This window comes from Hemitrygon akajei, chromosome 2, assembly GCF_048418815.1.
Source record: "Hemitrygon akajei chromosome 2, sHemAka1.3, whole genome shotgun sequence".
Classification (NCBI taxonomy): Eukaryota; Metazoa; Chordata; class Chondrichthyes; order Myliobatiformes; family Dasyatidae; genus Hemitrygon; species Hemitrygon akajei.
This window is the reverse complement of record NC_133125.1, coordinates 144,337,485-144,355,032: the sequence shown is the minus strand read 5'-3', so window position 1 is coordinate 144,355,032 and position 17,548 is coordinate 144,337,485. Positions and strand designations below refer to the sequence as shown.

At 53.3% G+C, this 17,548-nt stretch overlaps 1 protein-coding gene across 1 annotated transcript in view; it reads right to left on the bottom strand.

Moving 5' to 3' along the window:
• The window catches only part of LOC140716349 (uncharacterized), a 90,671-nt gene extending 73,426 nt beyond the window's left edge, over positions 1-17,245 (bottom strand). Inside the window, exons 1-3 of the mRNA XM_073028998.1 lie at positions 17,117-17,245; positions 16,401-16,445; positions 15,695-15,811 (exon numbers count right to left, since the gene is read on the bottom strand). Of these exons, the coding sequence (XP_072885099.1) occupies positions 15,695-15,811; positions 16,401-16,439 (156 nt within the window). The 5' untranslated portion in view covers positions 16,440-16,445; positions 17,117-17,245. The remainder of the gene's footprint in view (positions 1-15,694; positions 15,812-16,400; positions 16,446-17,116) is intronic.
• Between the last annotated feature and the right edge of the window lie 303 nt (positions 17,246-17,548).

The window sequence follows — 17,548 nt, the reverse complement described above, 5'->3', positions numbered from 1 at the left end:
CCCCACATCCTCACCACTCCTTCCCACCCACATCCTCACAAGCTCTTCCTCACCACACTCCCTCACCTCCCACCACATCCCTCACCACTCCTCTCACCACATCCCCTCACCTCACCTCTCATCCACGCTCATCCCTCACCACTCCCTTCCTCACTCCTCCTCACCCAACTCTCATCCACCACCGCATCCCTCACCACTCCTTCCTCATCCCCACACCTCACACTCTCATCCCACCAACATCCCTCACCACTCCTTCCTCATCCCCACACCTCACACTCTCATCCACCACATCCCTCACCACTCCTTCCTCACCCCACACCTCACACTCTCATCCCACCACATCCCTCACCACTCCTTCCTCATCCCCACACCTCACACTCTCATCCCACCACATCCCTCACCACTCCTTCCTCATCCCCACACCTCACACTCTCATCCCACCACATCCCTCACCACTCCTTCCTCACCACACCACTCCTCATCCCACCACACTCATCACCACATCCCACCACTCCTCCTCACCCTACACCTCACACTCTCATCCCTCACCACTCCTTCCTCATCCCCACACCTCGCCTCTCACCCACCACATCCTCACCTCTCATCCACACCTCCACTCTCATCCCACATCCTCACCCTCCTTCCTCCCCCACACCTCACTCTCATCCCTCACCACTCCTTCCTCACCCCCACACCTCACACTCTCATCCCTCACCACTCCTTCCTCACCCCACACCTCACACTCTCATCCCTCACCACTCTCCTCACCTCACCTCACACCTCCTCACACTCTCCTCATCCCACACCTCACACTCTCATCCCCACCTCACCACTCCTCCTCACCCACACTCCATCTCACACCATCCTCACCTCATCCTCACACTCTCATCTCACCACAACTCACACTCACTCCTCCTCACCCACCACACCTCACCCTCATCCCCACACTCCTTCTCACCCCACACCTCCTCTCACCACTCCTTCCTCACCCCTCACTCCTCACACTCCCCACACCTCACACTCTCATCCCCACCACTCCTCTCACCCCCACACCTCACACTCTTCATCACACTCCTTCCTCACCCCACTCCTCACACTCTCATCCCACCACATCCCTCACCACTCCTTCTCATCCCCACACCTCACACTCTCATCCACCACATCCCTCACCACTCCTTCCTCATCCCCACACCTCACACTCTCATCCCTCATCCTCACTCCTTCCATCCCCACACCTCACACTCTCATCCCACTCCTCACCACTCCTTCCTCACCCCCACACCTCACACTCTCATCCCTCACCACTCCTTCCTCATCCCCACACCTCACACTCTCATCCCACCACATCCCACACCACTCCTTCCTCACCCCCACACCTCACACTCTCATCCCACCACATCCTCACCACTCCTTCCTCATCCCCACACCTCACACTCTCATCCCTTACCACTCCTTCCTCACCCCCACACCTCACACTCTCATCCCTCACCACTCCTTCCTCACCCCCACACCTCACACTCTCATCCCTCACCACTCCTTCCTCATCCCCACACCTCACACTCTCATCCCACACCACTCCTTCCTCACCCCCACACCTCACACTCTCATCCCTCACCACTCCTTCCTCACCCCCACACCTCACACTCTCATCCCTCACCACTCCTTCCTCACCCCCACACCTCACACTCTCATCCCTCACCACTCCTTCCTCACCCCACACCTCACACTCTCATCCCACCACATCCACACCACTCCTTCCTCATCCCCACACCTCACACTCTCATCCCACCACATCCCTCACCACACCTTCCTCATCCCCACACCTCACACTCTCATCCCTCCACATCCCACACCACTCCTTCCTCATCCCCACACCTCACACTCTCATCCCACCACATCCCACACCACTCCTTCCTCACCCCCACACCTCACACTCTCATCCCACCACATCCTCACCACACCTTCCTCATCCCCACACCTCACACTCTCATCCCTCCACATCCCTCACCACTCCTTCCTCACCCTCACACCTCACACTCTCATCCCTCACCACTCCTTCCTCACCCCCACACCTCACACTCTCATCCCACCACATCCCACACCACTCCTTCCTCATCCCCACACCTCACACTCTCATCCCTCACCACTCCTTCCTCACCCCCACACCTCACACTCTCATCCCACCACATCCCTCACCACTCCTTCTTCACCCCCACACCTCACACTCTCATCCCTCACCACTCCTTCCTCACCCCCACACCTCACACTCTCATCCCACCACATCCCTCACCACTCCTTCCTCACCCCCACACCTCACACTCTCATCCCTCACCACATCCCACACCACTCCTTCCTCACCCCCACACCTCACACTCTCATCCCACCACATCCCACACCACTCCTTCCTCATCCCCACACCTCACACTCTCATCCCACCACATCCCTCACCACACCTTCCTCATCCCCACACCTCACACTCTCATCCCTCCACATCCCTCACCACTCCTTCCTCATCCCCACACCTCACACTCTCATCCCACCACATCCCTCACCACTCCTTCCTCACCCCCACACCTCACACTCTCATCCCTCACCACTCCTTCCTCATCCCCACACCTCACACTCTCATCCCACCACATCCCACACCACTCCTTCCTCACCCCCACACCTCACACTCTCATCCCACCACATCCCTCACCACTCCTTCCTCATCCCCACACCTCACACTCTCATCCCTTACCACTCCTTCCTCACCCCCACACCTCACACTCTCATCCCACACCACTCCTTCCTCACCCCCACACCTCACACTCTCATCCCTCACCACTCCTTCCTCACCCCCACACCTCACACTCTCATCCCTCACCACTCCTTCCTCACCCCCACACCTCACACTCTCATCCCTCACCACTCCTTCCTCACCCCCACACCTCACACTCTCATCCCTCACCACTCCTTCCTCACCCCCACACCTCACACTCTCATCCCACCACATCCCACACCACTCCTTCCTCATCCCCACACCTCACACTCTCATCCCACCACATCCCTCACCACACCTTCCTCATCCCCACACCTCACACTCTCATCCCTCCACATCCCACACCACTCCTTCCTCATCCCCACACCTCACACTCTCATCCCACCACATCCCACACCATTCCTTCCTCACCCCCACACCTCACACTCTCATCCCACCACATCCCTCACCACACCTTCCTCATCCCCACACCTCACACTCTCATCCCTCCACATCCCTCACCACTCCTTCCTCACCCTCACACCTCACACTCTCATCCCTCACCACTCCTTCCTCACCCCCACACCTCACACTCTCATCCCACCACATCCCACACCACTCCTTCCTCATCCCCACACCTCACACTCTCATCCCTCACCACTCCTTCCTCACCCCCACACCTCACACTCTCATCCCACCACTCCCTCACCACTCCTTCTTCACCCCCACACCTCACACTCTCATCCCTCACCACTCCTTCCTCACCCCCACACCTCACACTCTCATCCACCACATCCTCACCACTCCTTCCTCACCCCCACACCTCACACTCTCATCCCTCACCACATCCCACACCACTCCTTCCTCACCCCCACACCTCACACTCTCATCCCTCACCACTCCTTCCTCACCCCACACCTCACACTCTCATCCACCACATCCCTCACCACTCCTTCCTCACCCCCACACCTCACACTCTCATCCCACCACATCCTCACCACTCCTTCCTCATCCCCACACCTCACACTCTCATCCCTCACCACTCCTTCCTCACCCCACACCTCACACTCTCATCCCACCACATCCCACACCACTCCTTCCTCATCCCACACCTCACACTCTCATCCCACCACATCCCTCACCACTCCTTCCTCACCCCCACACCTCACACTCTCATCCCACCACATCCCTCACCACTCCTTCCTCACCCCCACACCTCACACTCTCATCCCACCACATCCCTCACCACTCCTTCCTCATCCCCACACCTCACACTCTCATCCCTCACCACTCCTTCCTCACCCCCACACCTCACACTCTCATCCCACCACATCCCACACCACTCCTTCCTCATCCCCACACCTCACACCTCATCCCACCACATCCCTCACCACTCCTTCCTCACCCCCACACCTCACACTCTCATCCCACCACATCCCTCACCACTCCTTCCTCATCCCCACACCTCACACTCTCATCCCACCACTCCCTCACCACTCCTTCCTCACCCCCACACCTCACACTCTCATCCCACCACATCCCTCACCACTCCTTCCTCACCCCCACACCTCACACTCTCATCCCCACCACATCCCTCACCACTCCTTCCTCATCCCCACACCTCACACTCTCCCCCACATCCCTCACCACTCCTTCCTCACCCCCACACCTCACACTCTCATCCCACCACATCCCACACCACTCCTTCCTCACCCCCACACCTCACACTCTCATCCCACCACATCCCTCACCACCCTTCCTCATCCCCACACCTCACACTCTCATCCCACCACATCCCTCACCACTCCTTCCTCACCCCACACACCACACTCTCATCCCACCACATCCCTCACCACTCCTTCCTCATCCCCACACCTCACACTCTCATCCCTTACCACTCCTTCCTCACCCCACACCTCACACTCTCATCCCACCACATCCCTCACCACTCCTTCCTCATCCCCACACTCTCATCCCACCACATCCCTCACCACTCCTTCCTCACCCCCACACCTCACACTCTCATCCCACCACATCCCTCACCACTCCTTCCTCATCCCCACACCTCACACTCTCATCCCACCACATCCCACACCACTCCTTCCTCATCCCCACACCTCACACTCTCATCCCACCACATCCCACACCACTCCTTCCTCATCCCCACACCTCACACTCTCATCCCTCAACACTCCTTCCTCACCCCCACACCTCCACTCTCATCCCTCACCACTCCTTCCTCATCCCCACACCTCACACTCTCATCCCTCACCACTCCTTCCTCATCCCCACACCTCACACTCTCATCCACCACATCCCTCACCACTCCTTCCTCATCCCCACACCTCACACTCTCATCCCACCACATCCCTCACCACTCCTTCCTCATCCCCACACCTCACACTCTCATCCCACCACATCCCTCACCACTCCTTCCTCACCCCCACACCTCACACTCTCATCCCACCACATCCCTCACCACTCCTTCCTCACCCCCACACCTCACACTCTCATCCCACCACATCCCTCACCACTCCTTCCTCATCCCCACACCTCACACTCTCATCCCACACCACTCCTTCCTCACCCCCACACCTCACACTCTCATCCCACACCACTCCTTCCTCATCCCCACACCTCACACTCTCATCCCACCACATCCCTCACCACTCCTTCCTCATCCCCACACCTCACACTCTCATCCCACATCCCTCACCACTCCTTCCTCATCCCCACACCTCACACTCTCATCCCACCACATCCCTCACCACTCCTTCCTCACCCCCACACCTCACACTCTCATCCCACCACATCCCACACCACTCCTTCCTCATCCCCACACCTCACACTCTCATCCCACCACATCCCTCACCACTCCTTCCTCATCCCCACACCTCACACTCTCATCCCACACCACTCCTTCCTCATCCCCACACCTCACACTCTCCCCCACCACATCCCACACCACTCCTTCCTCATCCCCACACCTCACACTCTCATCCCTCACCACTCCTTCCTCACCCCCACACCTCACACTCTCATCCCTCACCACTCCTTCCTCACCCCCACACCTCACACTCTCATCCACCACATCCCTCACCACTCCTTCCTCACCCCACACCTCACACTCTCATCCCACCACATCCCTCACCACTCCTTCCTCATCCCCACACCTCACACTCTCATCCACCACATCCCTCACCACTCCTTCCTCACCCCCACACCTCACACTCTCATCCCACCACATCCCACACCACTCCTTCCTCATCCCCACACCTCACACTCTCATCCCACCACATCCCTCACCACTCCTTCCTCATCCCCACACCTCACACTCTCATCCCTCACCACTCCTTCCTCATCCCCACACCTCACACTCTCATCCACCAAATCCCTCACCACTCCTTCCTCACCCCCACACCTCACACGCTCATCCCTCACCACTCCTTCCTCACCCCCACACCTCACACTCTCATCCCACCACATCCCACACCACTCCTTCCTCATCCCCACACCTCACACTCTCATCCCACCACATCCCTCACCACTCCTTCCTCACCCCCACACCTCACACTCTCATCCCACCACATCCCACACCACTCCTTCCTCATCCCCACACCTCACACTCTCATCCCACCACATCCCTCACCACTCCTTCCTCATCCCCACACCTCACACTCTCATCCCACACCACTCCTTCCTCATCCCCACACCTCACACTCTCATCCCACCACATCCCACACCACTCCTTCCTCACCCCACACCTCACACTCTCATCCCTCACCACTCCTTCCTCATCCCCACACCTCACACTCTCATCCCACCAAATCCCTCACCACTCCTTCCTCACCCCCACACCTCACACGCTCATCCCTCACCACTCCTTCCTCACCCCCACACCTCACACTCTCATCCCACCACATCCCACACCCACTCCTTCCTCATCCCCACACCTCACACTCTCATCCCACCACATCCCACACCACTCCTTCCTCATCCCCACACCACACTCTCATCCCTCCACATCCCACACCACTCCTTCCTCACCCCCACACCTCACACTCTCATCCCAGCACATCCCTCACCACTCCTTCCTCATCCCCACACCTCACACTCTCATCCCTCACCACTCCTTCCTCATCCCCACACCTCACACTCTCATCCCTCACCACTCCTTCCTCACCCCCACACCTCACACTCTCATCCCAGCACATCCCTCACCACTCCTTCCTCATCCCCACACCTCACACTCTCATCCCTCACCACTCCTTCCTCATCCCCACACCTCGCCCTCTCATCCCACCACATCCCACACCACCCCCTTCCTCACCCCCACACCTCACACTCTCATCCCACCTCATCCCTCACCACTCCTTCCTCATCCCCACACCTCACACTCTCATCCCACCACATCCCACATCACTCCTTCCTCATCCCCACACCTCACATTCTCATCCCACCACATCCCACATCACTCCTTCCTCATCCCCACACCTCACATTCTCATCCCTCCACATCCCTCACCACTCCTTCCTCATCCCCACACCTCACACTCTCATCCCACCACATCCCACACCACTCCTTCCTCATCCCCACACCTCACACTCTCATCCCACCACATCCCTCACCACTCCTTCCTCACCCCCCACACCTCACACTCTCATTCCACACCACTCCTTCCTCACCCCCACACCTCACACTCTCATCCCTCCACATCCCACACCACTCCTTCCTCATCCCCACACCTCACACTCTCATCCCTCACCACTCCTTCCTCATCCCCACACCTCACACTCTCATCCCTCACCACTCCTTCCTCATCCCCACACCTCGCACTCTCATCCCACCACATCCCTCACCACTCCTTCCTCATCCCCACACCTCACACTCTCATCCCACCACATCCCTCACCACTCCTTCCTCATCCCCACACCTCACACTCTCATCCCACCACATCCCACACCACTCCTTCCTCATCCCCACACCTCACACTCTCATCCCACCACATCCCTCACCACTCCTTCCTCACCCCCACACCTCACTCTCTCATCCCTCACCACTCCTTCCTCATCCCCACACCTCACACTCTCATCCCATTGCATTTCACCCTCATTCCTACTCGTCATATCCTTCAAACCCCATCCATCACCCTCATTACTCCTCATCCTCATCCCCTACATCTTACACTTCTGTGCCACCTCCCACTCCTCTCCTCGCTCCTCCCACCACCCACCCCTCTCCTACCTCGTCCCACTGTCCAGCCCTCTCCTCCCTCATCCCATCACCCTCCCCTCTCCTCCCTCATCCCATCATCCCTCCTTCTCCATCATCATCTCCCACTCTCCCGACCCTTCCCATCCCATCACCCTTCACACTCGCACATGGGCCAACATAACCACCTGATGTGATCATCTTCATAAACTTTTCTTTGGTTTGAATTAAATTTCCTTCCCTTCTTTAATTAACTGGATTTAGAACACTGAACATAGAAATCGAAGCACATTACAGGCCCTTCGGCCCCAGATGCTGTGCCAACCATGTAACCCACTCTAGAAACTGCCTAGAATTACCCTACCTCATAGCCCTCTATTTTAATAAGCTCTGTGTACCTAAGAGTCTGTTAAAAGATCCTATTGTATCCAGCTCTATCACCATCGCCAGCAGTGCATTCCACACACCCACAACTCTCTAGGTGAAAAACTTACCCCTGACATCCCCCCCCAGACCTACCTTCAAGCACCTTAAAACTGTGGCCCCATCTTGCTAGCCATTTCTGCCCTGGGAAAAAGCCTCTGACTATCCACACGGTCAATGCCTCTCATCATCTTATACACCTCTATCAGGTCACCTCTCACCCTCCGTCGCTCCAAGGAGAAAAGGCTGAGTTCACTCAACCTATTCACGAGGTACACTCTCCAATTGAGCCACAATGTTGTGCCGAGCTTTTAACCTAGTCTGAAAGCAATATAACCTTTCCACCCTGAACAGCCTTCCATTTTTCTATCATCCGAAAGCTTGTCTAACAGTCTCTAATGTATCAGACTCGACCACCAGCCTGGCAGCACATTCCACGTGCACACCACTCTCACGGTTAACAAAAAGTACCTCCAACACTCCCCTATACTTCCTTCCAAGAAATTGCCACAAAATTATGGCCAATTCGTAATAGCCATTTCCGTCCTGGGGTAAAGTCTCTAACTGTCCGCTCGATCAGTGCCTCCTATCACCTCGTGCAGCTCTGGGCAGTCACCTCTTGTACAATATGGGTACAATATAAGTAGCGCACTGTGCCAGAGACAGACACAAAGTGAAGGGGAGATGCTGAAGGTTTTCTGGAAATGCACCGCCAGAGGATGAGGGTGGGGAGGAGGGACATGGCTGGTGAAAGCAGGCTCAGTGAGCCCATGGATTAGCAGGAACTGACAGAGTTGTGGAGAGACAGCAGGGAAACGGAAGAGATGTGCCCAGGGAAAGTCAACGATTCCGAGATCGTTCGTCAGAAATGGGAAAGGGAGAACTGTAGCTTTCAGTGACAGGAAGGGTAGGGGAGAGGTCGGCCGAAGGAGGTGATAGGTCAAGAGCATCAGATGGCCAATGGGAAAGGCAGCAGATCACATGACTGGAGAAACCAGACACAGATTGGGTAATTGCTGTCCAGAGCACTTGGACTCGGTCAGCAGGGCTGCCCCTGAGATTCATGAAACTAGATTCCCCGTCCCACTCTGATCTCTCCACTGTGGCATCGGCTACATCAACACCCAATGCAAGACTGAGGAACAACAACTCATCTTACGTCTAGGTATGCTGCAGCCTTCGATTTCCCTGGAGCTGGGTAACGTACCTTCCCTCTGCACCAGAACTGCCCATTTCTGCTTATCCCCTTTGTCTTGTCTGATTCCTGAGCATGCCCACAGCCTCATTATTTACTTACAGCACAGAATCAGACCCCTCAGCCCATCTAAACCATGCTAACCTAGTCCCATCCAGACCATGATTCTCCATACCTCTCTAATCCATATACCTATCTAAATTTCTCTTCAATATAACAATTGAATCATCTCTGCCAGCAGCTCGTTCCACCCTGAGTGAAGAGTTCCCCTTAAACATTTTTCCTTTCACCTGTAACCTGTGACCTCTATTTCTAGTCTGTCCCAACTTCAGGGGGTAAAACCTGAATGCACTCACCCCATCTGCAGAGCATATAAAATATATTCACCCCCCACCATCCCCCTCAGAAGTTTTCATGTTTTAGTGTTTTAAAACATTGAATCACAGTGGGTTTAATTTGGAGTTTTTGACACCAATCAACAGAAATTACTCTTTTGTGTCAAAGTGAAAACAGATCTCTACAAAGTGATCTAAATTAATTACAAACGTAAAACACAAAATAATTGATGGCATACATAGTCACTCCTTTGAATATGACAAAAAATCACCACAGGTGCATCCAACTGTTTTAGAAGTCACATAATTAGTTAAATGGAGATCCCCTGTGTGCATTCGAGGTGTTTCAACTGATTGTAGTACAATACACCTGTATGTGGAAGGTCCAACTGTTGGTGAGTCAGTATCCAGGCAAAAAACTACAGCATGAAGACAAAATAACACTCCAAGCTACTCTGCAAAAAGGTTATTGAAAAGCACAAGTCAAGCGATGGATACAAGAAAATTCCCAAGACACTGACTATCCCTTGGAGTAGTTAAGTCAATCATCAAGAAATGGAAAGAATATGGCACAACTGTAAATCTGCCTGGAGCAGTCCGTCCTCAAAAACTGAGTGATCGTGCAAGAAGGGGACCGGTGAGGGAGGCCACCCAGAGACCTATGACAACTCTGGAGGAGTTACAAGCTTCCGTGGCTGAGATGGGCGAGGCTGTGCATACAACTGTTGCCCAGTACTTCACCAGTCTCAGCTTTACGGGAGAGTGGCAAAGAGAAAGTCACTGCTGAAAAAAACTCACATGAAATCTCAGTTAGAGTTTGCCAGAAGACATGTGGGAGACTCTGATGTCAGCTGGAAGAAGGTTATCTGGTCCAATGAAACCAAAATTGAGCTTTTTGGCCATCAGACTAAACACTATGTTTGGTGTGAGCCAAACACCGCACATCATCAAAAACACACCATCCCTACTGTGAAGCATGGTGGTGGCTGCATCGTGCTGTGGGGATGCTTCACTGCAGCAGGCCCTGGAGGGCTTGTGACGGTAGAGGGTAAAATGAATGCAGCAAAATATAGGGAAATCCTGGAGGAAAACCTGATGCAGCCTGCAAAAGAACTGTGACTTGGGAGACGATCTGTTTTTCAGCAAGACAATGGCCCCCAGCATAAAGCCAAAGCTACACTGGAATGGCTTAAAAACAACAAAGTTAATGTCCTGGAGTGGCCAAGTCAGAGTCCAGACCTCAATCAATTGAGAATTTGTGACTGGACTTGAAAAGGGTTGTTCACTCATGATCCCCATGCAATCTGACAGAACTTGAGCAGTTTTGTAAAGAACAATGGGGGAAAATTGCAGTGTCCAGATGTGCAAATCTGATTGAGACCTATCCACACAGACTCAAGGCTGTAATTGGTGCCAAAAGTGCATCTACTAAATACTGACGTACAAAAAAGCTGGATGAACTCAGCAGGTTGGGCAGCATCCGTTGAAAGAAGCAGTCAACGTTTCGGGTCGAGACCCTTCATCAGGACTAAAGAAGGATGGGGCAGGGGCCCTATAAAGAAGGTGGTGGGAGGGTGGAAAACCAATCAGAGGAAAGATCAAGGGGTGGGGGAGGGGAAGCAGGGAGGGGATAGGCAAGAGAGGTGAAGAAGGAATCTAAGAGGAAAGCACTATGGGTAGTAGAAGAAGGCAGAGTCATGAGAGGTGATAGGCAGCTAGAAGAGGAGACAGAGTAGAGGTGGAATGGGCGAAGGGAGAGGGAGGGAATTACCGGAAGTTGGAGAATTCGATGTTCATACCAAGGGGCTGGAGACTACCCAGACGGTATATGAGATGTTGTTCCTCCAACTACTGCCAAATGAGGCCAAACTTCGGTTGGAGGAACAACATCTCATATACTGTCCTGATGAAGGGTCTCGACCCGAAACGTTGAATTCTTCTTTCAACGGATGCTGCCCGACCTGCTGAGTTCATCCAGCTTTTTTGTACGTCTTGATTTGACCACAGCATCTGCAGAGCACTTTGTATCTACTAAATACTGACGTGAAGGGGGTGAGTACGTATGCCATCAATTATTTTGTGTTTTATATTTGTAATTAATTTAGATCACTCTGTAGAAATCTGTTTTCACTTAGACACAAAAGTGCCTTTTTCTGTTGATCAGAGTCAAAAAAGCCAAATTAAATCCACTGTGATTCAATGGTGTAAAACAATAAAACATGAAAACTTCCAAGGGAGGGTGGATACTTTTTATAGGCACAATATACACCTCATAATTTTGTATACCTCTAAAGATCTCCTTCATTCTCCTGTGCGCCAAGGAATAATATCCTAACCTATTCAGCATTTCCACATAACGCCGGGTAACGTAACATTGACAAAGAAGTTTCATCACTTTCTAACTGGGCCCTATGGTCCCACCCAAAGACAGATATTTCCTTGTTCTTCTCATTCCTCCCCCACCTTCTCTGCCACTGAAAATTGACTTCTTTTCTTCCTTTCCCAGTTCTCAGAACGGAGTTCTAATCTGAAACACTAACTCTCCCTCCCTCCCAGATGCTGCCTGTCTGGTTGAGTGTTTCCAGCAGTTTCTGTTTTTTGCTTCAGAATTCAGTTTTTAAATTTGTTTTTCAGCAGACTAAGGTATCTATTTGTGTAGTGTGTTACAAACCACGAGGCTGTTAGACACGTTATACGGCTGAGAGAAGAGAAACAGGCAACACAATGCAAGGCAGAAGTGGCCAGTGATGATGCAGAAGAAGGGAGACACGCAGGGCTGGAGAGTGAGTCTAGAAGGCTCCATTGTGTCTCATCAGAAGGTAAGGCATTATTCCTCAGGCTTGTGTTGAGCCTCATTGTAACAGGGACTGCAGACTGTGAGGTCATTGCAAAGGGACTTGGGAGTCCTCATGCAGGATCTCCTGAAGATTAACTTGCAGGTTGAGTCAGTGGTAAGGAAGGCAAATGTAATGTCCTTTATTTTCAGAGGACAAAGATGTGATGCTGGGGCTTGATTAGGCAGTAGTCAGACTGCATTTGGAGTATTGTGAGCAGTTTTGGGCCCCTTATCTAAGAAAGGATTTGCTGGCATTGGAGAGGGTCACGAGAATGACCCCACTGTAATGAAAGGGTTAATATATGAGAAGTTCTGGGCCTGTACTCACTGGAGTTTAGAAGAACATGGGGGGAATTAGAAGCTACCCAGTATTGAAAGGACTAGACAGAGTGGAAGTGGAGAAGATTATTTCCTATAATGACAAAATCTAGGACCAGAGGACACAGTCTCAGAATAGAAGGACATCCTTTTAGAACAGACATGAGGAGGAATTCCTTTAGCCAGAGCATGGAGTTCGTTGCCACGGTTATTGGGTATAATCTAAGTGGAGGTTTTTTATTGATTTAGGAATAGCACAGAAGTGGCCCTATGAGCCGTGCTGACCAGCAATCCCCCAGTTTAATCCTATCCTAATCACGGGATCATTTACAATGTCCAATTAACCTCCCACCGGTACATCTTTGGACTGTGGGAGGAAACCGGAGCACCCGGAGGAAACCCACATCGTCACGGGGAAAACATACCGTCTCCTTACTGGCAGAGGCAGGAGGGTGCTGCTACTAACCACATAGTGGTTGTGCTAACCACTACGTTACCATGCCTCCCCAATAGGTTCTTTTTTAGGAAGGGCATCAAAGGTATGGGGAGAAGGCAGGAGAATGAGGTTGGGGGGGAAATAAATTAGCCGTGATGGAATGGTGGAGTAGACTGGGCCACAAGGCCTAATTTTGTTCTGGTCAGAGTGGAATGGGAAGTTAAGGGAGTTGCAGCTCCTCCTATGGACTGGGCACCAAGTGTCAGCTCGACTGTGCCAGTGTACAGGAGACCCAGAGTGAGCACTGAACCCAGTGCCCTGGGGAGTGGGAAGAAATGCAAGCCGATCGTTGCTGCCCTGGGAGGACTGACTGTATCCCTGGACGGTGGGACGGGGAGAGGTGAAAGGATTGATGCTGTCCCTACGACAAAAGTGCAGTGAGCACTGTTAGATGAGCTGTGACAGGCAGGGATCAACGAACAAACCAAAGAGTTGTGAAAAGAGCAATCCTTTTTGCAATGCTGATGGAAGATGGGGTGGGGGATGTGTCTGATGGTGGAAACCTGCGGGAACCTGCAGTGGATGAAATATTGGGAGGGGGCGCTGCGGGGGTGGCAGTCTCAGAGTGGGGGGATCCCTGTCCCTGCTCCATTCAGGAGGAGTGTGTGAGATAGATAGATAGATACTTTATTCATCCCCATGGGGAAATTCAACTTTTTTCCAATGTCCCATACACTTGTTGTAGCAAAACTAATTACATACAATACTTAACTCAGTAAAAAAATATGATATGCATCTAAATCACTATCTCAAAAAGCATTAATAATAGCTTTTAAAATGTTCTTAAGTCCTGGCGGTAGAATTGTAAAGCCTAATGGCATTGGGGAGTATTGACTTCTTCATCCTGTCTGAGGAGCATTGCATCGATAGTAACCTGTCGCTGAAACTGCTTCTCTGTCTCTGGATGGTGCTATGTAGAGGATGTTCAGAGTTATCCATAATTGACCGTAGCCTACTCAGCGCCCTTCGCTCAGCTACCGATGTTAACTCTCCAGTACTTTGCCCACGACAGAGCCCGCCTTCCTTACCAGCTTATTAAGACGTGAGGCGTCCCTCTTCTTAATGCTTCCTCCCCAACACGCCACCACAAAGAAGAGGGCACTCTCCACAACTGACCTATAGAACATCTTCAGCATCTCACTACAGACATTGAATGACGCCAACCTTCTTAGGAAGTACAGTCGACTCTGTGCCTTCCTGCACAAGGCATCTGTGTTGGCAGTCCAGTCTAGCTTTGAGAGACTACACACACACACACACACACACACACACACACACACACACACACACACACACACACACACACACACACACACACACACACACACACACACACACACACACACACACACACACACACACACACACACACACACAGAGCTGCGGTTCAGAAAGAAAGTCTCGTCATTGGAGAGAATGTGGCCGAGACATTTGGTAAATTAAACTGGTAAATGGGTATATTATTGTCACATACAATAATATGTGAAGAACCTGCATACCGTCCAAACACTTCGAGTCACTGCTCAGTGACCTGAGGCAGAACGAGATGAAGCACTAACTGAACGCAGTTACAGAGGAAGTACAGTGCAGACCGACAATAAAGTGCAAGGCTGTAACGAGGAGGACTGTGAGGCTGTCTGTTTTATAGTACAAGGAGCTGCTCGTTATAACAACCGGATAGAAGCATTCCTTGAGAACGTGCCTTCAGACTCTGATATATTCTGCCCAGTGGGAGAGGCGGGGAAGAGAGAATGTCTGGGTGGGGGGGGGGGAGGTCTTTGATTATGTTGGCTGCTTTTCTGAGGCAGCAGAAGTATCGTCGAATCTGTGGAGGGGAGGGTGATGTCCGTGACGTGCTGGGCTGTGCCCCCAACTCCCTGTGGCCACTGTCAAAATGTCACTCTGTCTGCGCAGCATCTGTAAAGATTCTCCTCCTGAGGAAGTAGAGGCTCTGGTGATCTTTGCCAGGGCATCGACACTGGAAGTGGGAGAGCAGCTAGGAGTCCTTACAGAAGGCAGGGTGGGCGCAGGTTAGTCGGCAGGGAGTTGTAGCCTGTTTCACAGGGACGATAGACTGAATGGCATTTCCCAGCTTGTGTGGTTGCCTTTTCTCTGTCCTGGCCAGGTGAGGAGTACTTACAGGTAGTCCAGGCAGAGCTGGTATGCCCGGTATTCCTTGTCTGCCCATGTCTCCCCTGGTCCCATTGCAGCCATCTAGTCCGGCAGGTCCTCTTGGCCCCGGCTGCCCGGGGTGACCCTTTAACACAGGAGGCATCGGCCGAGTCACACGGTGACAGACATTCCAGGTCCCACCTACCAATAGACACTTCCTTCCCCTCCCTCAAACTCCCTTACCCACCATCCTCCCTCACCCACCCCTCCTCACCTTCACCCTACCACCCTCACACTCCCCCTCCCTCACATCCTCCCCATCGTTCTCTCCCGCACCCTCACTCACCCTCCCTCCCCATCCCCCCACCCCATCGCTCCCCCTGCTTCACGCCCCTCACCCCCACTCTCCCTCCCTCCTACTGTCAGTACACTGACCCCGCTCACCCTCCCCTGGGGTCCAGCAGCAGAAACCGGGCAAGTGGCCCCCAGCTTTGGGGTTAGGACCGGGGGTGGGGGGGGGGATCATCCACTCCCATCCTGGTGTGGGGAGGGCTGTAGGCTTTCTACTACAACCCACCCTGGATTCTGTGACCCTGCCTCATAACCCACACCCACCATTCCTGGACCCTGCTTCCCTCCTCTCTCCCCCTTGAACCTCCACAGAATACCCCGGCCTCCCACCCCCCCCCTCCCCGGCCCTCGCCGCACCGTCAATCCGCGGATCAGTGACTCACCGGAATTCCGTCATTCCCTGCAAATCCAGGCACCCCCATTGGTCCCTGGTTTGGTTTTAAAAAAAAACAATAATTAGCTTGAGTGAGTGAGTGAGTTAGAGAACCCTGTGTTATCGCTGCTCCAGGAAATTCCACCGCCCGCCTTCTTTGTGAACACCCTCCCCCCACCACCCCACCACCGAGGCTGGAGATTCAACGAGGGGGAGTGTCAGTTACCCGGACGGCATTGTACACTGCGATCACAACCATGCTGATTAGTGTCCGAGGCATCACAGGGCACCCAGCGGGGAGGGACGAGGATGTCCCGAGTTAACTGGCTAAGATCCGTGGGCCTTGGGGATGGGCAGCAGATGGTTCCACCTGGGCTGACTGCCTACTAGTGTTCAGGGGGGCTGTGGGTAAAGAACACAGGGGTAACACAGAGGTGCTTCAATACCATTGGGCACCCTGGGGATAAATGTCACCCTGACCGCTCAGAAGCTTGACCGCTGTAGGCTAACAACTGCTCTTGAAGCTGGTGGACGAGACGTCACAGATAAATGATCCACGTTCAAAGTCTTATTTTTGGGCAGCACCCACTCCCTCCCCAGATGTCCCACCCCCTGAAGGAACGCGCCCCCCCCCCACCCCCCGGCCCGTGAGAGCACGAGCCACACTTCGACGTCACTGCGATTTTGCCGAGGCTCCCCTGTGCTGGTCAGGTACTTCTCACTCACCTTGTCTCCAGGTGGTCCTGGAAACCCCTCCTCACCCCGGTCCCCTTTCGATCCCTTGTGTCCAGCCTCTCCCTGTCGGCCGCGGGGTCCTTGGGGTCCCTGGGGGCCTCTCTGCCCCGGTGATCCTGGTCGGCCCTGGGAAAATACAACAGTGGGATGTTTGATGGTCACATCTTTTGGCATTGGCACGAGTGGGTCTCAGCCAGGTCAACAATATAGACTCACTGATGATACAGTCTCGTTCCCAACAGGTCTATGCCAGGGACAATCTCACTCCCAGGGACAATCTAACTCCCAATACAGCCTCACTTCCAGAGTGGTTAAGAAGGCGTATGGTGTATTGGCCTTCATCAATCGTGGAATTGAATTTAGGAGCCAAGAGGTAATATTGCAGCTACATAGGACCCTGGACAGACCCCACTGGGTGCACTG